Below are 24,974 nucleotides of genomic sequence, written 5' to 3' on the forward strand. Positions count from 1 at the left end.
AGCTCAGTTACAAAAGCAAGGAAATTTGACAGCAAAGGTACAAAACATGTTGAAAGTATTTAATGAACTTGTGACTTCCTTTGTAGCAAAAGAGTATTTTCTCTTACTCTCAAACAGTGGTCTCAAAATTCCAGGTAACACTTTGAACCACTTTCCTCACCAGTCTAAGACAGATGAAGAATCACCTCTCCCAATCCCAAGTTTCCCTTGCAATCAAATATTTCCTGTGGTTTGCGTTGCATGATTCCTTCTGAAATTAATAATTTTTTCCAATTCATTTTAACGTGTGATCCTTAAAGACCAATGAAACCAACTCGAGATCTCACTGAAAACCCCTGGCAAAGGTCACAAGGAATATTACAAAGGAAACTGTATTAAATAACCTAATGCAGAAAGTCTGACACTCCAGTCATCAGTACCAGGGAGAGAATGTTAACAGGTATATTTCATGCACAGTTTTCACCAAGTCAGAATAAAAAGCTCGGAGTTCCTTACGGTTCAGGCTCTACATTGACAACAGGCACATCTCTTCTGAGCAAAAATCTATTTTCAGGCACTGGGGGGATTTCTTCAGGACGTACCACAGGTTTGTCCCTCTTTGTGCTAAGGTCGACTTTGTCTGTGACATCACTCTTGTCAGAAAGGCTGCTAAGGGAAAGAGCAAGGTGAGATATCACAATTTGCTGGAAAAATCCCTTTTCTAAGTGAATTCCAGGATGAGATGCATCAAACTTAAAGTTGACTTAGCAACCAATATGTGTTTAATAACCCATGTTTGGCTGAATGAAGTACTGGAGAGAAAGCTGAGTTCTTGCTTTACAGCAAATAATTCTGCTTTTCATTTATAGCTTGTTATGAAGTATTTTTAAAATACAATCAAATATATATTAAAGTTCTATAATTTGCCTAAAGTCTCTCTTTTACTGAGAGTGTGCTCAGTCCTGAATACTTTCACATGCTGGGATTCAGCCATTTCAACATCACTCTTGCTTCTGGCCTACAAGGATCTTGAATCCTTTCATGGAAGACTCAACAAGCTCAGCTTTAGGGATTTTTGCTTGTTTGTAACATAATTTTTGTTTATAACATCAGCTATCAAACCCCAAACTTAAATAAAAGAATTTACATATTCACTACTTGAGCACTTCATGAAAACAAAGCAGAATTTCCCAGATTTCACTGAAATTTTAAAATGTAAGAGCCCAGTCACCGTCTTTGGCTTGAGGTTCGCTTGCACCTTGGATCCTCTTTCTTCCTCTCCTCCTTCCTTCGTTTCCTGGACTGTTTGGTTTTTGCTCTCCTTTTCCTCTTTCTCCTCCTGCTCCTTTCATTCTCAGCCTCACTGTCAGATGAGGATTCTGAAGAGCTGGATGCACTGGAGGAGGACTCTGAGGCTTCTGACTCAGAACAGACCTTCTTCTTCTTCTCCAGAGCTGAAACAGGTATTTTCAATTTACACCGGGCACATGTGGGTGCAGTGTGTGTATGTATGTACACAGCACAAAATATACACTTTTTTAGGTATAAATATACAAATGTACCATTTTGGAGGAGCTCTGTGAACTTTTCCACAATGAGTTGCGTTAAAAAACCATAAGAGATATTCATTTAATTCTGTCCACTCTAAATCCATGTTGGTATGATACAAATGTTTTCCAGCAAAGACAGAATACACAGATAGGCCAAGACCATTTTTAATACACAAATAGTTTCCTTGAGAAACAATGCACAGGTTGCAAAACCAAGTTTAAGAATAAATCAGCTGCAGCCTCAGTTGCACCTTTTTATTTTTAAAACTTTGTAATTTTCTTTTTCTGCATCCTCATATCTTTACACTATGCCTCCTCTTGACTTTCTCTAAAGGACACAAATAACCACATTATACTTAAAGAAAGTCAAAAATGAAGTAGAAAATGCAAACTTACAACACTCCACTATTTCACAGTGACTGTCCACACATATATTTAGGTAATTTATTCCTTATGAACCTTCATGGAAACGGAAATAAAGTTGACTATGTAGATTGCTTATGTTAACATTACACAGTCTTAAAACAAACCTTTGGGAAGTGCACAAAATCCAACTTCAGGAAAGGCACACTTGTGTCTCCCTCTTTCACACACAGAAAAATAACTTCTCATTTCTTTTTGAGTTTGTCATATCAACCTCTAACACCAACAGAGTACAAATGCTGAGGGCAGAAAACCTTTTCCTTTGCTGTGCCTTCCTCACCGACACCACGATTTACGTCTGAAAGCTCGCAAGAATTCATTAAGATTCTTGACCTTTACCATAATGATTTTTAGCTGTTGGTGTAATTTTTATACCCTCTGAGACCAATATGAACACTGATTAACTCTGGGAATGCTGGCACTCACCATCTTTAGCTGATCTGGTAACCAGCACCCCGCAGTCAATAACTCTGACGTCTGCGTAGGGCCTGCTGGCAGTATCAGTTTTGAGATTTTCTATTTGTTCTATGACTTCAAACCCAGAAATAACCAGTCCAAAGACAACGTGCACACTGCAGAAAGAAAATATTTACAAAGTGCTAAACATTTATAAATGGCTGTGATTATTTTCCAATTAATTTGACATTTAAAAAAAAAAAATCAATCTGAATAGAAACATTGAGCTCTTAATGCATTAAATAAGATTTTTTAAAAATTATTTTAAGTTTAATGCTGACAACAATGCTAATATTTTATGCAATGTGGAACAAAGATCCACTCTGACATCAAGTATTTCCCTCAAATTGAAGCAGTCTCCTCTGTTCCACAAGGGCAGGGTAAACAGATCATAATTCCTAATCCACCCTTCTATTTTTGCAGTTTTGTGCAACAGAGATCAAGAGTCCATCTATAAACATGACAAAGTCTTCCCCAGAGCAGCAGAATTTATAGGTTTCTACAAACCCAAGATACAATTTCCCCCTGGCAGTGCAGGGACAGCTAAAATTAAGGAATCCTTGGTTTTGTTCTAAAGTACCACATTTCTCTCTCCCTCTTCCATTTGCCCCATAAATTTTGGGGATAAAAAGATGCCCCAAAAGAGATGACTGCTCAAATATATTAAACTTGACAATTCAACTCCCTGATTTATGGGCTGAGAGCAGCAAGCAGTTTTAAAGAAATAATCTTAGGGTTTAAGACAATATAATCCTAGGATTTAAGACAATTCAAGTTTTTGTCCAGCTTTAGGAAATAAGTTGCAACTTGAAAGTTTTATAGAACTGAAAACTTTTGTTTTCCATCTTCTTTCATTGTATAATCTTCCACAGAATGAACAATTTGTTTCCCCATTGTTGGCTATTTTCAATATAACATGTGAAGACTTAAAACCTTCAAACTTTGGCAATCATGTGAGAAACTGGAAAGGATTCTTACCCATCGAGATGAGGAGCAGGTTTTGTTGTTCTGTTGGACAAACAGCAAGATGGGAAGATGGTAAAATAAAATAAAATCAGGGATTCAGATGAAGTAAAAGAGGACAATGACACAGAAAAAAAAAAAAGGGGTGAAGGTAAGACAAAAAAATAGTGAAAAAATGCAGTTAAATACATGGAATTAACAAATTAAAATTACAGATTATACACACAGGCTTTCTTAAGCTTTTACATAATATTTGTTTGGAGTTTAGCTAACTGTGCATACTGAAAGCTGTACCAAGTATCATTTTAAGCATGCAGTAAACAGTTTCCATGTAAGTGTCTTTAAATACACATTGAATGTAACTTTATGATTTTTAATCACAGAGGAGATACAACTTGGTGATAAATATCGGGTAACTAGTGGGATTTAAATGTTTCTGAGCTTGTTAGCTTCTTAGAGGTCACTTTAAAGAGAGTTGATTTAAAAAAAAAGAAAAGTTATGATATGTGAGATTCTCTGCTTCCCCTCACCTCCCACCTCTTCTCACTCCCCATTTACCTGCTTGGCCTCCTGACTTGGAATACAAAGCAATATTTCTGTCTTAAATCATCAAATGTTTCAGCTCAAAAACTCACAGGCTTCCCAAAATCAACAGCAGACATTAAGTGCCACCTACACTGCACTTCTGTGATAAAAGTACTTCCTCCTTATTTTTCAGCTTCTCACATAGAGCCTGAATGGAAAATGCAACTGCATTTTGTACAAATCTTTTGGATTCTAATGGTAGCAAATCCTTTTCCAAAACCAAAATAAAGTTACTTCTCCAAGTGAGCCTCAATTCCTGCTGTGCAGAAATACTGAGTAAAGAACATCAGAACTTGCTCAAATACTGGGGGAGAAATAAAACAGAAATCACTCCTGAAGTTACTTTAATATGTGAAAACATTCTTCCTCTCTCCTCCCAAGCGTTATTTTGCTTTTAAAGCCTTCTTCCAATGAACTCCTCTCTCTCAAAATAAATAATCACAGACGATTTTTCTAAATTTATGATAACACACCTGGTATGAAGAAGTCAGTTTTTCACTGTTAGAATAAAATATTACTTCTTAAGCATTTCTCTTCCCTGGAGTTTTGAACTATTAGGTCACAAAACACTGCAGTGCTGGAACACATCCCAAAAGGTGGAACTGTGAATCAGGAGTGTTTACACTCTTGATTTCTTTTTTTTTTTTTGAAGCTCCAAATGTCAACCACACCTTCCACTTCTGTAATACTAAATAATACAGAAAACTTGTTTGGGTTAACACAGGGGAATAAATGCTATTAATACAACATTAAATTTCTCAGTAGCGGTGGGTGCTCTTTGATTTCCCCTCGCTAACACAGCATATTGCTACAAAGAGAAAAATCCTTACAGCTTTTGAAGTTCTTGAAGCAAGAGTTAACTGCATTAACAACCTGCTGTTAAGTAAACCATTTAAGTGGGTTTAATTATAAAGCTGATTTAAAGGGGTGAAAAAACCAGAAGTGGGTTGCATCAATGAAACCAATAGTATTGAAGACTTTTAGTGTTTAGAATTGGCTGGAACAGCAATAGGCTCAAACACAGGGCTGGGGAGGCTGGAGGTGCTCCTGCCATGCTGCAGCAGCATTTGAGACTAATTAAGCAAATTACCTAAGCAGGAATTTCCTTCAGACTGGTCCTTACTGAGCAGAGGAAAGGACGGGTGGTGCAGTAAATCCCATGCAGAGGTTTCCCCACTAGCTGGAAGTTTGAGAGATAAAATGGACAGGATTTCTCTCCTTGTTCACCAAGGGAGAACACAAGGAGAAGATTTATCCCAAAGGGAAACCTTTCAGATGCACGACAAGGAGTTGGGTGACTGAACAACCTCCTGTGGGAAGCAGAGCCTCAAATCCTTGTTGTGCTTTTGAAAGTTTTCTCACCTCAGGGTTAGGGCTGTGACCTGACATTTATTCTGCAAAGGTGCACTTTTAAAAGAACATTTCAAGGTTTTCTGCATCGATCCTTGAATATTTGCTGTGGCTTCAGAACTTAACCAGCAGAAAACCTACCTCCTGTCTTGGCACTATGGAAACCTAAAGTCATGATGAGTTCATCCCCCAAAATAATATTTTATTAGAACATTTCTATATAGAGCTCTCATAATTTAAACCATTCCAAATCTGCCTAATAATAGATACTGTTAAGCAAGTTATTTACAGAAGGACAAATACCTTTCTTCACTCAGGTTTAAACTGGTTTAAGATACTGCTGAAGAGAAAATCATCTTTTTGATAAAAACACGTTCTTACCCACCCCCCCCAAAGAACCTCAGGCCTAACAAAGGGTTCAATGCACATAACAATATGATCAGAAAAACAAGAAAGATAAAAACAGAAAGAAAAGGAAAGGACACAGCCTTAGAGGAATGAGACATTACCTTTGGAGCGCACGATGTAACACTGTTTCTGTAAATTTTACACAAAAATGGCAGAAATAAATTGTAATACATTTTCAGACAAAACTGAGTCTATGTTTTATTAAATACAAGTTTAAAATTAATATTAATCAAGTTGTATGCAGAACAAGGATGCCTAAAAGAGGGCTCTAAATTTTCTTTAGAATACAAGGTACTTTGAAAACTAAAGTTCTCCTTACAAACAAAAAGAAAACTCGAGACAAAACCTGCTTGCAAAACTACTGCAAAAACAAACAGTTAGAAAGAGAAGCCCCCACTCCCCTCTAAGTCTCAATCCAGTAAAAAAAAATGCCCAGCTTTAAGCAGATGAATAACCAATTTCTGTGGGTTTATTCACATGCTTGTGGATACACAGGGATTCAAAAGCTCTGCTGAATCCATTCCTAGGCAGAAACTTCCCAGCCTGGCACACAAAGTTTGGATTCACAAGTGAAATGTGTACAGCCAGGAAGTTCACAATTTCAGACATTTCATAATTAGCTGATATCTTCCTCCAACTATGAAGCTTTTCTAGAACTGAGAAAAATAGGTGTTTTCTTGAAAATATGTGCACTGATTGCTTCTGTTCAGTTTAGAAAAAAACCCACTTTTCATGTGCAAAAAAGCCAAACACCTGCACCAGCTGATACTGGCTTTGTCCTCTGGTGTAATTCTGAGCAGCAATGTTTTAAAACTGCATTACCAGTTGAGCTTTTCCATAACCCCCACCACACCAATGAATTATTAGTGATTAATTATCGCTGCATAGTCAAGTTCTGAAATGATCTTTCTGTTACTGATTACACCTAAAAGTATCCTGGGAAGATTCTCACATTTCCATAAACTTTTGATCAAGCCAATGAGACCTGCTTGTGTGAGAAATGCTCAAAGATAGTGCAACATCAGCCCCTTCCATTTGATGTTTTTTCATTTTTGTATTAATCAACTGTTCAATAATTAGCTCAAAGGTATTTCATTCACAGTAAAAAAAGGAAATTATGAACTGTTGATTAGAAAACTACCTGGTTTGGGACACCAGAATGATAACAAACTACTTTTAATGAGCTGGTAACATTCAGAAATCATTTGTAAAATCAAAACAAGAGTCCTCCCAAATTATTTTATCCTTCATTTAGCAGATCAAAGTGGGTCCTTTGTTTCAATTTATGAACTGGGTATGGCATCACACGTTAAAACATTCTAAAACCAAAAAAACCCTATTTAGTTCTGAGCAAGAAAGCAGAGCTTGAGAGACACATTAAACCAGCAGTGCCCTCAATAAGGAAAAAAATAAATCTGTCAGTAATGAGAAATCAGACTCAAGTTTTAAATAGCTTTGGAACACAGAGACAAGAACTCCAAGCATTTGCACTGATAAGGAACACATCCAGGACTCCTCTTTAGGTTGCAGTTAAGGGCTTATTCCTCAGCAAACTACAGAACTAAAGAACAAGGCCATAAAAATAATTATTACACAAAACTTCCCTCTTTTAACCAAGAGGTTACTTAGTTTTGCTTCCTATTTGTTGTTCCTATTCTTCCTTCTGAATAGGCACTTCTGGTTTGCTACAAAGTGTAGTTTGAGAGATTTTGTATGACAATGGAAGCAGAGCTGAGCCGGTGGGAGGATCAGGAGTCTCATTAATGTTACTTTATTCCCTCATTTTCACTGGAGTTGCACTATTTTGCACTGTGATTTTCCTCACTGGCAGGTTGGGAATGGCCACAGGAATGGTGGAGTGGCTCTAAAGAGACAAGATATTCCCAGATCAGCTCCACTGAGAAGGGAGCACTCCAGATCATCATCTAAAGGAGTAACAGCCACTGAGCTGGGATGTCCAGGTAGAGCCCAAATATCCCCAACCTTCCCCTAAATCAGAGCCCTGAAGCCATCAGCTCTATTGCTGCAGTGCTCTAGATGTGCTGCCCCCATAACTACTATTGATGTTGCAGCAGCAATTCAGAGCAGCTACTGGAGATAAAGAAAAAGAAAATATGATTCTGGAGTGGTTCCTGTCAATCTCTGCCCCATCCTAGGGATTCCATAGCTCAGGACCCACATGGAAACAGGACAGCTAAGGATTAACATACCCAGATGGTGTTTAGAACACTTGCAACATCACTGAGGGTTCTAAAGGAAGTTATTCACAGGAAAAAAAAATCAGAGTGGTGTTCTCTGAAAACACAGATAGCCAATTTATAACCTGGTGCCTTACAAGTCTCTTCAACACAAGCCTGCAATGAACTGCTACAAACAGATCCCTTTGGGCAAAGAAAATTGAAATTCCAGTATTTCACAAATCGAAAGGGATTGTCTCTGTATCCTTTCTGCTGGACTGCAATCTGATGTGTTCCTCCAGAGCAGGAAATGTTTCTCAGGCACATGAGAACAGACCTGGCCTATTTACAGCACATGTGCAGGAGACACACAATCCTCCCTTAGCTACACATTCTCCTCCCCACCCAACCCCTGCTCCTATTCAAGTCAGGGAAAAAAAAAAAAAAGTGGGGAAAATGAGTCCACAAGCACTAAACACAGCACCTCTGATGTTACACAGACACACTTCTGACTCCTCTTTCTATCCCTGCACTTTGCCATTCTCTGCCAGTGCTTTGATTTCTATCCATGTTTTTCCCCGGAGTTTCCTAACAACACTTCCATTGCCCTTTCCATGCCCAGCGCTCATTGCTGCTTATAAATTCTTCAAGAGCTTTCATGCCAGAGAAATTCCTGACAAATCAAAGAAAGCTTGTTTTTTAGAATGGGTCAGATGTCTGTTTACATTAAGATGAGTCTGGAGATTCTATTTCAAGTAAAACTGACCACTTTAAATCGACTTTTAACAGCTTTTAGGCATTGCAGAGTCTTCTTGTGCCTGGTTTGTTGGTGCAATATGCCAGAGAGACATTTGCAGCCTGATTATTTCCTGTAAAGACTCGTTATTCCAAATAACACATTTCTGTGGGAATTCTGATGAATTAACAAAACTGTTATAGTCAGGCTTCTTGCTATAATTTTAGCCCTACTTGGACAAATTGTTATATATACCAAAATCACTTATTTGCACTCCTTATCTGCTACGTTAGATGTTTAAAAGAAGCAGAGTTCTCACACCTGAAGTGATCTATGAAAACAAATGCAGAGGTCTAAAGAAGCTCAGATGGAGGTGAACTATTTCCCTTACTATAAATTTAATCAATGAAATTAAATCTATATAAACAAACAAAAAATCTGAAGGCTACCACTGAGGATTGCCTTTCAAACACGATTCAGGGTAAACACTGGAAGAACATTTTTCCTAATGATAAACTACAGAGAAACTGAGCATTGCTGGGAGTATCAAAAAACCCACATTTTAATTTCAGCTTAAAGTGCATCACTAAAAGAAGAAAATATCTTATTAAAGAAAAGCTGTATAGATGCACTGCATATTTCCTAAAGAAATCAGGCAAATGCCACCCAGCAAGATTAACTGCTTTAATAATCTGCATTTTAAAGTAAAGGCAGAAACTGCCTAGATAAAACCTTTAGGAGCTGTTTCCTACTTGGAATCTTCTCTTCCCTGACTCCAGGGCACCAAAGTGCCTTTTCAGACATTACAGGATACCCCAGAAACCTGCATGGGGCAGGAAAGGCAAGAGCTCCAGAGCATCCTCATCCTTCTCTCCCAGCAGCCAAAGGCCACAGAGGACACCCCAGGAGTCTAAACCTGTTTGGATTCCTGCAGGCAGCTGAGGTGAATCCAGTTCACATGGAAATTTTTAGGTCTCTTACTCTGCCTCAATTCCCAATGAACTCACACTTCTCTTTACAGTGATTTTATGAGAAAACAGAATTTTCCAAGAAATCTGCATCTCTCAAAACACTTCTGTATTTGATGGAAGTGCATTTAAAGAATGTTCATTTCTTGTCCTGTATTAATTATAATTTAGTATCCAACACAACCTTAGGTTGTTTTGGTGTGTGGGGAGAGACAAGGTGTTTACATCTAATTGTTCAATCTGAGCTTACCAAGCATCAGGGAAAGAAGATGACTTTGGAATCAAATGGAGGAGAGAAAAGAAACTTTAGAGCCCTCAAATGACAGCTGCTTGACCGATGTGACATCATTAGGTTTTCATGTTTAACGTTCAGATAAGCTAAAAAATGGAAAATTATGGCAAGAGAACCCAAAGGCAAGTCATCAAGTGAAAAATCATCAAGCAATGCCTTCAGAGAGCTTATTAAGCCATGGAATTTTATTTGGACAGACTGTTTTCCATATTAATGTGCACACATATCCTTTCAGATTTACTGTAATGAAGCACAACATCTAAAATTTCCTTTGAAGGGAGCAGAAAACAAGCTTTTGAAACAATTTTATCTCCAAGGAATGTCTGAACAGTGAAAACTGTGAAAGACTTTCTTTTAGGTTCCTGTGCATTTTCCATTTTTAGGACATTTTTTAGGAAAAGACCTAAAAATGTTTCTTATCTGAACTACATCATATCATACTGAAGATCTCTTTCAGGCAAAGAAAAAAAAGCAAAATTCTGGAGGACAATTTACTCCTTTACTGAAGACAGGGAAGCGCCATTCATTCTTATCCCCCAAGAAAGATGGCAAAGAAAAAAAATACTTTTTCTAGTTAAGTAACTATGCTGAAATTTACTTTTGAAAAGCCCAGTGTTGTTTCATGAAGTATTTCCAGACTAAAGTTATCAACCTGCTCTTTGCAAATACAGACTGGTAAACATTAAGAGGATGCAATTTTGAAAAGGGAGTTAACAAGAGGAATAATCACAAAGATTGCAAGCTTAAAAATACTGATACTCCACCTAAAATACACCTGCTTTAACCAGGAAACCCTCAATTATCAGACCTGAGTATTTTACTTATGAGTAAAAGTAAATATGTTTTCTATAATTTAGCAGAATATGGTTACTAGAATGGAATTTTTTTTAAGGTAATGAAGGAAAAATCTGGTTATTAGCACATAATTTAATGTAGTGTTGGTACCAAAGTGGTTGGTATATGCACAAGTAAACAGAATTATGCAGGGTATATACTCAGAAAGCATGTCAGGAACAAACACTCAAAAAAAAATTAGTAATAATAATCATCAAATAAAAAAATCCCAACAAACAACAACTCCACTCATTCCTCTCCTGAAAAAAACAACAAACGAAATAACCCCCCAAAAGTAAATCATAAACCATCATTTTTTAAAGGAGCAAAACCATTCAAAGCACCTCTAGATCTCACTCCCCCTTGCATACAATGCTCATCACTGTGATTTGCAGATAATCTGCTGAGATTTGGTTGGTGCACACACAAAGCCAAACAATCTGGCCACTAAAAACTGAACATAAACCACATTTTTAGGGAAAAAAGCTACACGGGAGGAACATGCATGGAGCACCAGCTTTAATCCAAATGAATGCCACCAGCAAGTTGTGATCTCTAACGTTTCCTGCTGCAGGTCCCACTCACTCCTAGCTCCAATCAGGTGGATAACATGGATATGGATAATTTAGCAATACCATCTTTCTCATGAACAGCGCTTCTCTGTGTAAGAAAAGCTCGACTGGGGGATCACATCTACTCACATGAAAAATTGGGAACCATTGGTATGTTTCCCTCGGTTTGCCATTGACAAAAGGAACGCTCTGTCATGTTTGAGAATAAAGTTTTCATCTGTTTGAAGAAAAAATATGTTTGTCAGATTTTCCCTGGCAAGGGAGGCAGGTTGTTTTCTTAGTAACTTATGGATGCTACAAGGAGAAATGCTGCTGCTGCTGGAGAAATGGGAACGGGTTGGAGAAAAAAAACAACAATCTGGTTTAAACGAGTCTCTTAAAAAGTTAAATTTGAGACAAAGCATCGCTTCCTAAAGAAAATGATTCAGATATAGTACAAATATTTTTAATTAAAAATAGTTAAAGTCACTATTAGTGTCTTCAATAAACGTTTGGATTTAAATTCAGCATTATTTGGGTAAGAACAAGGTTGGCAGAATTGCTGACATTCTAAAACAAGAATGAACATACATGATACTGTTATTTACACTCCAGGTGGAAAATCAGGAGAAAAAGCCATTTATTTTCCTGATGTGGCACACTGAAAGATGGCCAAAACTGGAACTCTCAAAACATAAAAGGAAAAGAAAAAACAACCTATATATCTGAATCTGAGTATAAAATCCATTAAGACTAAACTGAACACACATTTTATATCGCAGTGAATTAAAGAGGAGTTCTGGTTGTATAGCACAATATAAAACCAGATCTTCTCAAGGTCATTTCCAAAGATAAAAATACTAATTTGAGTGTGCAAAGCTATTAATTTTTAGATCACATATCAAAACACAATCTTGCATATTTAGCACTCACCGTGAGAAACAAACCCTGAGCAACTTCTTAGTAAATGGATCCATTCAAAGCTTTCCTTGACTAAAAACTTTAATACTACAATGTCAAACTACGTCTCTTTTTCAAGAGAAATTTAATTTCATGCATTTAACAAGAGCAACTTGCAACACACACAGAACCAGGGGCTGTACATAAATATATGCAGTGTCTTAACATTTGAATATCACAGTAACCACCTGCTTTTTTCAAGAAATAATTGTATGTCTTCCAACAAATACTTTATAAACTCACCATTTTCCTTCCAACAGATTTTTAAAATAGGTAAGTTTTAAATTTAAATTTTAAATTTATTTACCAATTCTTTGCAAGGAAAATGACTTGTGCAGCATATAAATAAAAGTCAAACTATTTCAGAAATGAACCCTAAGCATACAAACCTGGAGTAGGGAAGGGGAGGAAAAGGGTCATGAATAAAAGAAGAAATCACTGTTTAGAGCTGGAATTATGCCCGAATTCTCTCTCAGAATAATTCATTAACCCTCAGAAAGGTTAGACACAGAACTCTTCATTTTTCCAAGCAATACAGATATCCATCTACAAAGGGACTTAGCAATTGTCTATATATTTACTAGGGAGGGGAGAAGGGAACAGAGTTTGAATTTGTGTTACTGAGCTTTTGTCTCTTACCTTTTCATTTTGCAAAAGACCACATTCTCTATAAACAAAAGAATATGTTGACAGTTTTAGGCAGGAAGATAGGAGTTTATTCATGAATAAAGTTGCCTAGCCTCCATGCTGAAAGTCATGTTTAACCAATAATGTTAGCCTTAATTAATTGTCAATTAAAGTTAAATATTAACAAAAAAAATTATCTGAAAGTCATGCATATAAAAGGAATTCTCATGCAACATTAGTTTCATGCAAAAGGTGATCTATGAGTGGACCTGTTTTCATTAAGTAGTTTGGGAATCAAGACTTCTTTATCTCAGAACTGAACAAAGAATCTGCAAAGACATACTTGCTCTTACCTTTAAAATAGCCACCATAAATAGATTCACCTCCTTTTCCATTACCTATACATTAAAAAGCAGCAATTAAAACTTTTGTTTCATTTATACTAAAGCTGTGCATGACATTCCACCAATACTTGACTCTCAACAGAGGATATTCCCTCTTCATGTTCATTTGATCAGACACAGGATTTCAGGAAACAGTGAAAACAGATATTTTGGTAAGGACAGGTATTTCAGGACAGATTTATTGCAGGGAAAGAAACAAAAAAATCTAGAAAACTCCTTTTGGAGACTTTTAAAACACTTCTATTTCATTCAATGCTTTATTATTAGTTTAAACTTATTCAAATAGTTACATTTCTGTACCAACAGAACATCACCAGTGTTGCCTCTACAGCAGACACAGAAGTGAAAAGCAATTAAGTTACAGTCTGGATTGGAATTGTTTTAATAGGCTGGAATATCATAAAACCCTCCAGTGAGGATTTTTTAACACACTTTTCTAAACAAATACTACACGAGTTGAAACATTTCAGAACTTTAAAAATTAACAAAGAAATGGGTGAGCTATGCTATACTTGACAGCAAATAAAACATTTTTATGGCGATGTTATACTTTCATTGTATTTTCTGAAGTTATATATTATAACCACATAAATGATAACATTTCTGTCCCATTTAGAACTTTTCAGTTGTAAAAGCCCATTTTACCTTCGCTGAAGTCCCCACCCTGAATCATGAAGTTTTTGACCACACGATGGAATGTGGTGCCTTTGTAGCACAGCTTCTTTCCAGTTGTTTTGCCAATTCCTTTTTCACCTGCAAGAAGGTGAAACAAAAAGAGTCTACATATTGTCACTGAACAAATTCCAAGGGTTTCCCCTCCCTAGTTCTAATGGATGTGGGAACCATCAAAATAGCAAAACTGTAAAAGATAACACATTCCTATCTGATGCCTTTTCACCATCCAGAAGGGGGATCTTTACAAGGGGACTCTGAGGTGAAAATTAAATTGTTTCTTAAAAAAATGTCCTTCCCTTGCCCAAGAAGAAAAACTGTGCTGGGCTTGTGGGTGAGGTCACTATGAGTGGGAGGGCTGAAGTCCTACACTGTAGGTTCATGAAGGATTTATACTGGTCAAGAGACACCGACTTGAGCTTCCCAGAAGAGGGGAATTGTTAGAACGTAGCAATTAATGGTAACAGGTTGTAATAATATTATACACTGTGCAACAGTTAAAATCCCACATAATCCCTACATACATCAGAAGCTGTGTGATGAAAACATAAATCAATGGGATAAATAACAGGACAAATAACCCAGTGTTCAGTTTCATCCCGTCACTGGTTATGGAACAGGTATTTGACACTGGGTTAGAGAACATTTAACCAAATATTCTGCACCATGTAGCACTCTCAGAAATGCAGGTACTCTCATTACCCAGATCCAACACTACCCTTCTGCAATCTATTACTCTGCCACCCAAAATTAACTGGCAGCTCAATCATCCCAAATTTGCCATTCCAAGCCCATCACCACCAGAATGAGGGCAAACAGCAGTTTGTGGCACAAAACCCACTCAGGGCATTGCTGTTTAGCATCCTTCACTCACTGAATACAAGTTATTTTCTACTACTTTCCACACCCATAATCCAAACCTCCTCCTACCCCATTCTTGTTTTCCACATGAATTATAAAAGCACAACTATTTATTTCAGGGATGGACACACTCCTCTTTCCCCCCAAACATGCCTCTCTCTGCTACAGCACTGAAAACCTCCCATCAAACAATACCATGGAATATCTGCCTGCAGTTTTGTTCATGTTTCAGGATGTCCCTCAGGGCTATGGATAATCCCCTTAGAGAATGGGATCCTGCATGGCATTTGACCATGGAACTGAGCTGCTGCACTGAGATGGGAGCTTTGGCCATGGCCAGAAGTCACAGTCCCTTTCTGTACTCCCCTCTGCAGTACTGCCAGCTTTTTCCCAGTCAGGTAAAACACAGACCAGCTGTTCCACTGGTAAGAGCTGCAGCACTTCTAAGCTCAGACACCTTTCCACAGCAACCACTGCAATGCCCATGGGTTCAGCTTCTCTTTTGTTCCAGGCCAAATACCAGCCTTATTCTTTTTGTTCTAAACATGCATGAATTTTGTCTGAAAAAGAAAAATCTCTGTCTTTCAGCCCCATCTACTTATACCCCTCCTGCCTAAACAGCTCTTTCCACGCACTGCAAATCACTTGGAAATGGGATGGCAGAGAACTCACCTGCCCTGTTAACACCTGAACTGGAGCAGCTCAACATGACCCATTTTGAATTAAGGGCCAAGTGGTGCCTATTTGAGATTAGAAGGGAAGCTCCTGACAAAGCACCACAGCAGATGGACCTGGGTTTATTCCATAGGTGGGCAGATCTGCAAGTGCCAGTTTGCAAGTCCAGCTGCTGGAATTTAAAAACAGGAGCCTCTCTCTGTCTGGGCAGACAGGGACCTTTCTAGGGGCCAAATCTACTTCTGACAGCAATGCCACAATCAGCCTGTCCTCCTCCATCTGTCCTGCCAAAAACACCCTGGCTTGAGGATGGCTTTATGTAGACTAGATGGTCTAGAATGGGACAGCATCCCCTCTCCATTATAATTTACCTCCTCAGGTGGGCTCAGGCCTTGCATTCAGCTGTGGTTTGTACTTGTACAAATAAATAATAACTGTAAATAACAATAAAAATCTGAAATATCAGCTACATACCCGAGCACAAGCAAAGGAAGTTTTTACAAGTCTTCGGACAAATGTCTGAGAAGAGCTGAAACATAATTCGACCAACTAGAAAATAATTAAAAAATAACAATTAGAGTTTTAGAACTGTCTGGAATAAGAAAATCTGCATATAAATAAAGCTGTGTGTTTTAAAAATGTAATTTACTGAGAGGAGTTTTTTTTTAGCAAGCAGAATAAGAAAACATCGAAGTATGTGTATATTAAAAAAAGTAGCAAAACCAGTAACATAATTGAAAAAGAAAGAACATTAAGCAATATCATTACATCCAATATATCAGAAGTCCTAGTGATTCCATTGTGATTTCAACCCAGACAGCCAAGCTGATTTACTAAAATAGCTTATCATGTCAGATCTTCTCCATTTTGAAAATGATTTCCCATAAATACAGGTCCTCAGAGAGCTGGAGCAATTCCCTCCCCAATTACTATGTTTATACAAATACATTAATAATCACATTTCCACAGTTTTCCCTGTGATCATTATCTGAGAAGTCCAACTGGCTTAGTTCCACATTGTGCTGAGGATTGCAGATGCATTGGCACTCTTGGCCTAAAATCCTTTAGTTTAAAAAAACCCAGATGAGCCAAACAGGGAAGATGAAAGGCAGGCAGGACTAATGCTCCACTTGCCAGATACTATGAACCAAATACTTCCTCTTTGCTACTGGTTGTAGTTGTGTTATGTGCCTTCCAAAACTAATAAAATACTGCTGAAAAGTGGCTGAATATAAAGAAAACTATTCTAAAACTGATTTGCATCTTTTAATTTATTTTCCATGAAATTGGGATATCCAGTACTAAAAAGAACCCCCAAACCAAACCACTCCCAAATATATGAAATCTTTTAAAAATATATAGTTAATAAAGAAAAAATGGGTATCTCTGCAAGTTGTGAAATAATCCATAAGAGCCACACTTTTGGGCACATTACAAGGACACAATAATCTGTCAATGAGCACTACACTCTAGTGGTGCACACTGGTAAGACTTCATCATTTTACAAAGTAACTACTCCAGGAATAAACTCTGTTTCCTTTCCTTTAAAGAAAGAAAAAATTAAAGTTCAAATGTATTTCATTCAATACTTAGTCACCAAAGAAAAACTGCTCCTAAAAAACTGCATTCAGTTTTCAGGCTTTGTCCAAAAATATACAATTATAACATGGTAAATTGTTGGTTCAGGCAGGAAGAAATAAAAAACCATCAGTACTTTGTACTCTTAGATAAAAATTCAAGATGCCTTGAGCTGTTGAAATGTCTGCATCTCATTAACTGCAAGAAGAATGTTCTCTAAGCATTCAGGACTACAGCAGGAAAAATCTAAAAGAAATGGCTAGGGAGAATGTCCAAAGAATGAAGAAATAGGGAATATTCAAAGATCCCCCAACAAACAGCAGTTCTGTAGCTAACACTGTGACATGACTGCTATTTGGAGGTGAAGGAACCATTCTAAACTGTGAGGATTGAAGATTCCTACAAAGAACACAACAGAGAATAAGTTTAGTAGAAGAGTTATCAATTTTCAGTATAGCCCAGGAACTCAGGAGAGCACAAGTCCCATTCCCATTCCTCTACTGCAAAAGCAGAACAGCAACCAAGTGCTTTAGAAAGCCACATACAGATTTTACAGAATCACAGAAGAGAATCACAGAATGGTTTGGGATGGAAGGGACATTAAAGATCATGCAGTTCCAATTCTCTGCCATAGGCAGGGACAACTTCCACTGTCCCAGGCTGCTCCAAGCCCTGTCCAACCTGGCCTTGGAAATTTCCAGGGATCCAGGGGCAGCCACAGCCTCTCTGGGCACCCTGAGCCAGGGCATCACCATCCTCACAGGGAGGAATTTCTTCCTAACAGCTCGTCTAAACCTACCCTCCTTCAGTTTGACACCACTCCTCCTTGTCCCATTACTCCACCCCCACATGAGCTCCTCTCTAGCTTTCTTGGGGTCCCTCTAGATCCTGCAAGAGACTGTAAGGTCTCCCCAGAGCCTTCTCTTCTCCAGGCTGAACAGCCCCAACTCTCTCTGTCTTCACAGAAGATTCCTCCTGCATTCACTGTGTGAAATAACACACAACACTTTCCAGGGAAAACGCTGTCACTATCCCCACTCTACTCCCCAGCCCAGCTGCTGCTTCACCAAGGTGAGAGCTGCCAAATAACTGAGGGCTGTTAGTTAGTCCCTGCAGGCTCCAGAAGGGACTTTTACCCTGAGGCACAAAGTGTAGAAGGATTCAGGTTGCAAGCCCTGCTTACAAACCCACCCCATTTAGCACCTGAAGCAGCAGACACCACTACTTCTGTGCTCCACCGGAGAACTCATGTTCTTGCAGACGACAAGGCAGAAGATGGAAGAAGATATTTGTAACTAAGCTATCAGTTTCAGCAGTATTTTTCACCAGTGCTTTGCCAATAAAAAAAGTCTGTCAGGTGCTCATAAAATCACAGAATGATTCGTGCTGGGAGGAACCCTAAATCATCCAGTTTCATGGGCAGGGACACCTTCCCCTAGATCAGGTTGCCCCATCCAGCCCGGTCTTTTCACACCCTTCAATCCCTACAAATTCCTACAAATGTAATGCACATATCCAACATGCAAAAAATAAACATCCAAAGTTTAAAAGATAAGGGCTCTCTCCTCCATAAAACCTGGAGCACTGCTTACCCAGTTGGATCCAGCCACAGCAAATGCTGCCGTCTGCTCCTAAGACACAAACCACACACTGCGTATCCATCTGCTGGGTTAGTTGTCTGCATTTTACTTCAGCTGCATGAATACCATTAGCACTGAAAGGTTATATTTTCTACTGACAAACAGGCAATTAAATGTGCCAGAGAAAGATCAAACACGTTTTCACACCTTGGTCAAAGATGCATGAAATAACAGCTGTTAATGAAAAAGAATAATAAAAGTATGTATGATTAGAACCTACGAATCTTTCTCTTCCCTCAGAAAAAAAAGAAAATCTCATTTTAAACTTAAAGCTGAGGTAGATGCTGATACAACACAGATAAAAAAAGCATTTGAGATGCTACTAATTTCCTCAGATTTAGACACATCTTCTCTGAAATGATCCACCTTCACTGCAGAGAGAGAATTTCCAATGCTTTCTTCAGCTTCATTTCCCTGATGCAAAGGTTAAGTTATCTGATTAGGGAACAAGCTCTCTGTGACTAACCATAATATTTGAATAATAAATTAAAACAAACAAAAATTGCTAAAAAGAGCCAGTTGAGTAGGCAAAGGCTGCTCACAAACCTACCCAGAGTCCTCAGCTGGCTTTAGCCAAGAAATGAACCTGCAATTCCAGGCTAAAGCAAAAAGTGCTGGGATTTCACTTGCCTATTATTTCTAAAACAATAGTTTGATAAAGTATTATTTGCTAGCAGTTTTTGAACTTTTTTTTAAAGAATTAGAGTAAGTGGTGAAAGAAATATGTACATTCATATAGGCATCACTTGCTGTATGTAAGTCTAAGCTGTTTGGAAATTTGATAAAGTGCTCTCTGCAGCTAATGAGCTGTACCAATTAGAGAAACCAGAAGGCAAAATGATCAGAAATAATCCAATTTCAGAACTCTGTCTTCAAACTAAAAGATGAAATTTTTGTTCTTTTGTTTTTGAACTCCTTAACAATTTTCCAGCTGAAGAAGAACTAGTACTTGATTCAAATTATGTGGTAAAAACTGAGGGTAGGAATATCCGTGCTATACTGAAATAAGGGCTCCTGCTAGCAAAGTTTATTAAAATAATCACTGCATTGAAATGTTTATTGTTCTGAAGGTAAATCCTCCAATTCAGCTGCTTCACTTTCTGGGGAAAAAAAACCCTTGGGAGCCAAAGATACATTGTCTCAAGTTACTTTCCAATTAGTGTGAACTGCTTTGCTACATTTTATTATGTTTAGACCACCCAGGTATCAAATTCAACAACACGCTCCCAAGATAAACCTGGTTATTCAAAACTCTATTGGATTTTATCTTTTCTCAGTTTCTTAGAGTAAACCAAACACGAGGCACTTTTCCCACTCCATCAGCAGGAATATCCTGCTGAAGGAGAAAGCAGGGATTACAACCATTAAGACAGTGATGCACAGCCCAGGATGGCTGCCAAGGGCCCAAAGGCTCAGACAGATTTGCATACAAGTTTAAATAACAGCTTACTAAAAGGACACTATTTGAATTTTATTAATTTGTTTATCCCTAAATCTGTGAACGCTATGGCACATAGATTATAGAACTGCTTCAAAGTAGAAATGTGGCCACAGTTTTCAAGGAAATAAAAGCTTACTGTGGAACGAGAATAGATTTTATTTAAATCCGAGTTTCAAGAATGGATGCTCCGTTCCCCTGAGCAGGGATCTGTAGTTTTGACACATTAACACTTTGTTAACACCTCCTTGCCTCACTTGCACTCTTTGCAAGGAAAACCTCCATAAAACTTCTTTCCCCAGCTCTCTACTAAGCCCAATCTGCCACAAACACCACCTGGAGTTCCCTCCATTCCCTTCTCCCATGCTCTCCACAAAACCAAACTCATTTCAGTACTGCACACAACAAAGATTCCCTGAGTTTCCCAGAGATATGGAAATGAGAGACAGCATTTTGCCTTCTGGCAGGAGAGGCTGATCAGTTTGTCTTCTATTTACTCAGCCAACTTGTTCCAGACCTCAAGGGGAGTCTTCAGAGTATTTCATCCTGCACACAACTCTACACAATGACTGGATTACAGTTTTTATTGAACTAGGTCCTTTCTAATCTCCATTTTATCACCCCTAACAGGGGTTCTCCAGATGGGATCCCCCTTAGCTCCTGTTGTCCCACACTGCATTGCCCATGGGTTCATGGACAGCCAAAGTGCTGCTCTGTTTTCTGACAATCTGCAACTTTTCCCTTCTGAAGCCTTAAAGGTAACGTGAAGCCAGTTGAGAACAGTTTCTGTCTTTAGGAAAGGTAACAAAAACTCCATAAGGCAGCACTGGGTCTATTACTGGAGGCACAAAACAATGACTTCTGCAGTGGAGCTCATTTCACATAAATTCCTAACAGCTGAAATCCCAAAATATACAAAAACTTCAGTCAAAAGTGACTAGAAAGAGGGAAGTAAGGAAAGACTAGACCAACTGATACAGGGAAGGACATACTCCAGGAATGAAAGAAACTGAAGGGGAACAAATCAGTGAGCCAGGGGTCGAACAGTAACAGCAGACAGGAGAAAAAAAAAGAAAAAAAAATATTACAAAGACAATTATTCGGTGAATAAGAATGAAACAAAAAAAGAATAAATTGAACAAACTTTGTGATGGATAAAGCTAGTCAGGGGGTGGGGTGGATGAGGAGGGGAGATGTGGGAAAAAAATCTTGGATGGCCACAGGAACTGCTACAGCAGCCGACTGCATCTGTGACATCCTAGTGGGACATCTGTTCCAATTATCACGGTACCTGAAAGGCTGGAGCTTCACACAGATTTTGCCTCACAGAGTAAAGACAGAATTATTTAAATAGGCATCTGCTGCCATCCTGAAATTCCTGGAATACTGGAAGCAGTTTAATCCTGTGTGCATACTGTGTCCAAATCTGCTGGTGGGGGACCCAAAAGGAGGGAGAAGCACTGTTTGTACCAGTATCAAAATAAATGCTTCTTCCTGATTTATCTTCCGTTTGCCCTTTAAAAATTATGAGCCACAACCTGCATCCATAAAAAAAACACAAAAAAAATGCTTAACAGGCAATATATTAAAAGCAGCCTAAATTTAGCCTTAAAAAACACCAAGCCAACAAAGTTTGCCCCACTGCAAGAGGCAAGTACAAGCTGGCACTGAGTTTTATTCCAAGATACTGTAGCTGTAACAAAATATGGACACAAAAGCTGTAATAAAGCTTCGGAAAGCACAGCCAAAGCAAAGGTATTCACTCCTGCGTTTTCCAAGGGATCTTATTAGAGTAAAACTGATCTGACTTTTAATTGCTACAGGTATCCTGGCACACACTGGGCAAGCAAAGCCTGTAAGGGAAGAGCCAAGATTTGGCAGCTGCGTGGGGGGAATGTTTTTGGACTCCCAGCAACCTACAGTGTAAAAAAATGACACAATTTTGTGTTCTGCAGGCAAAAAGATGCTTCCAGTGCTGCAAGAGGTACATCCTCTTCTCTCTGCATTTTGTGGAGATGTCAGTTCAGCTTTTCAGTGCACACAGGGTGGGGGCAAGGCCTTTTTTCTTGGCTACCAACAAAATGCAGGGCTGTTCTGCTCCCCACTTCTCCCTACATCTCATAAAAATGAACAAGCACGTCAGCTTATTTATTGAAGTCAAGTAAGCAAAATGTTCACTTGGAAATCTGCTGGCAGTTTAGAAGTTAAAATTAATACCTCACTGGTGCCAGCAGGAGAGCACATCTCTCAGAGTTAGTGCTTGGGTGTCATCTGGAGGCACTGATTTACCACTTGATTCAGCTTTTGAAGGTCATCTTAGAGCTAAGAGAGCAACGTTTAAGCTTTTTAAATATATCCTTAAATCCCGAGACAGAGTTACATGGTGAATTAATAAACAGGCACTAGAATAAAGCAGGATGCCCAGACAGCACACAAGTCCCAACATCAATTGTACAAACTGGCATTTTTCCTGCAAAAATCCAAGCCATTAGTCAGGTGCAATGAAACCAGCAGGGCTGTGAGTTTGATGTGCAGCTGGGAGATTGCTGTTACTTTCAGGAGAACAGAAATGCAGACAGACACAAACAGAGCCAAAGCCCTGGGTCTGCTCCAGGTAACCCAAGCTCTGCACCACCAAGAACACCAACGCTGCAATTCCTCTCTGACAGCTCTATCAGTCACCGAACCCAGATAGGTTTTGGGGGAAAATAAGGTAATCCACTTTCACTGAAGGCTGAGGGGGGGATGAGGCAGGAAGAGATTATGAAATGAGAGCAGCAACCTGTGCAGGAAGAGCAGAGAAAACAGCGCAGGGAGAGGTACTTCAGATGGAGTCAGAACAAAAAAAAACCCAAACCCAAAAAAGATTAACAGCAAATGAGATGAAGAATGAATTGTCTTTGCTCTAAATCAATCCCATCAAACTACCACTCCTAACTGGAAACCTAACCAACCTGAAACAGTTTTAGTTGTCTCATTCCGTAGCAAATTCCACCCGAAATTAAAGCAACGAAAGATGTAAAAACTTCACTTACATCACCACTTATCTCTTCACTGGCAGTATTCAGAAAACACACTATCAATCAAAATAACTCAGACAGGAGTTACAACAGCAACAGATTTATAGATATGCCCTATCAGGTCTCTGAAGTTAGAACAGAACCTCTCTTTTGAAACTGTGGTGAAAATAAAAGGCTAAAAGCGTTTCAGTTGCATCTGAATGCGGCTGAAATGTGGAAATCCCGGAGATATAAGCTCTTAATTCAAAGGTTTTCAGAGAGACATTGAAGCAGAAAATGAAAGTGAAAGCGTAATGAAGCCATCACATACATTCATTTTTCCGGAGACAAGTGGTAGCAAGATAAAGCACGGAGTATGTGCGAGACAACTAATATGCATCGATAAACGCGTGTTCAAAGAGATGCGGGAGGAAATCTCCACTCCCATCTTTACAGACAGGGGAAAACACAAGAGGGAACCAAGCAGCTATTCCAGGATTAAAACTCACAGCTCACCACTATGGGCACTTACACTTGCAGAGAGAAAATAGGAGTTAAAAACCGGATTTATTATATTTTTTAAGAGCCGAGCTGATGAGATGTTCTGTGCCTCTATGACTGAATAACCAGTTCTTCCTTCGCAGTCAGAAGATGCATTTGAAGCAGGACAAGGAAAGCCCTAGCCCAGACGACCTCCTAAGTTCCTTCCCAATTTTAATTACTGTATCATTAAAAACACCTATAGGAGTAAACATCCACTTTCCTCACAGCCTCCCCCGATTTTCCACAGTTTACAGAACTGGCCTAACAAAGGTATAACAGAAAAGGTATAGTACATCACCAGACGGCTTTTTACCTTCACAACAGTGTTTGTCAGCCCTGCCGAACCTTAATATTCACGTGTGCAAATAAAAATCCATCGGAAAGGAGAATAAAGAGCATCCAGCACCTCAGAAAACATCCGAAGTTATTAAAAAGTAACTCAGAAATAACGCATCAATAGCCAAACTCGCTGCTAGCGGCTTGGGCCCATTATTCAGGCAAAAAGGTGATTCCAAAGCCCCGAGCACAGCCTTACCTGGCTCCCTGTTGATCTCTATCTCGAAGAAGCACTGGGGCCGGTCCTGCACCCCCATGGCCGCCCCTCGGCCTCGCCACCTGGACACAAAGCACAGAAGGAGCCCCGCGCTCCCTCCCTCCCTCCGTCCCTCCCTCCTCACCCGGGGCTTCAATTACCGCGGGGCGGCTCCGCCTCAGCCCCGACCCCGCCGGCGGGGGAAACTCGCTCCGAGGGGAAGCGGTTCCTGCCGCCAACACGCAGCCGGGCTCGCGGCCCATCCCCTCCTTCCCCCCGCTGCCATCGCTCCGCACCGCTCCCTTCTCCCGGGTTTTACCTGGCGGCTCCGGCGCTTTGTCCCCTCACGGCGCGCCCCCCTCAGCCCCCGCTGCCCCCCCGCCCCGCCGCCAGGCGGCGCCGCCGCTCCCGGCCGCCATTACCCGGCCGGGCTCAATGGCCGCGCCAGGCCCCGCCCGCTCCCGCCCTCCCCGCCGCGCCTTCCCGCCCTCTGCGTGAGGGGCAGGGGGGGCGGTGCCGCCGGGGGAGGCGGGAGCTTGTTCCCCCGTGCCGCGTTTAAAATGAGGGCTGTTTAAATAAAAATAATAATAATGGTGTGAAAAATAAATCCGACTCTGAACTCGTACTGTCCCGGGATGGAGGGGGAAGGCAGTGGCGCCATGAGGGGAGGGGGCTGCGCTCTCTGCTAGACATGGCGGGACCGAGCTCCCCATTGCCGCGGGGATAAATGTTTAAAAATAATTTAAAAATCCAGCTCTTAACTTATGCTTTCC

General features: G+C 39.6%; 1 protein-coding gene across 7 annotated transcripts in view; it reads right to left on the reverse strand.

Moving 5' to 3' along the window:
• The window catches only part of NKTR (natural killer cell triggering receptor), a 37,449-nt gene extending 12,876 nt beyond the window's left edge, over nucleotides 1-24,573 (reverse strand). For 2 of the 7 annotated variants that reach the window (XM_085050131.1, XM_085050129.1), the window contains exons 1-10: nucleotides 24,521-24,573; nucleotides 24,205-24,284; nucleotides 15,946-16,020; nucleotides 13,909-14,016; nucleotides 13,213-13,257; nucleotides 11,423-11,510; nucleotides 3,387-3,416; nucleotides 2,379-2,524; nucleotides 1,211-1,433; nucleotides 496-645 (exon numbers count right to left, since the gene is read on the reverse strand). In XM_085050131.1, the coding sequence (XP_084906257.1) occupies nucleotides 496-645; nucleotides 1,211-1,433; nucleotides 2,379-2,524; nucleotides 3,387-3,416; nucleotides 11,423-11,510; nucleotides 13,213-13,257; nucleotides 13,909-14,016; nucleotides 15,946-16,020; nucleotides 24,205-24,262 (923 nt within the window). In that variant the 5' untranslated portion in view covers nucleotides 24,263-24,284; nucleotides 24,521-24,573. Of the gene's footprint in view, nucleotides 1-495; nucleotides 649-1,210; nucleotides 1,434-2,378; nucleotides 2,525-3,386; nucleotides 5,809-11,422; nucleotides 11,511-12,871; nucleotides 12,900-13,212; nucleotides 13,258-13,908; nucleotides 14,017-15,945; nucleotides 16,021-24,204; nucleotides 24,285-24,520 lie in introns of those variants that run through there. The other 5 variants (XM_085050130.1, XM_085050128.1, XM_085050132.1 and 2 more) reach the window with 4 other exon arrangements.
• Nucleotides 24,574-24,974: the final 401 nt, after the last annotated feature.

Source organism: Lichenostomus cassidix, chromosome 2 (assembly GCF_008360975.1).
Source record: "Lichenostomus cassidix isolate B80296 chromosome 2, HeHo_3.0, whole genome shotgun sequence".
NCBI classification, from domain to species: Eukaryota; Metazoa; Chordata; class Aves; order Passeriformes; family Meliphagidae; genus Lichenostomus; species Lichenostomus cassidix.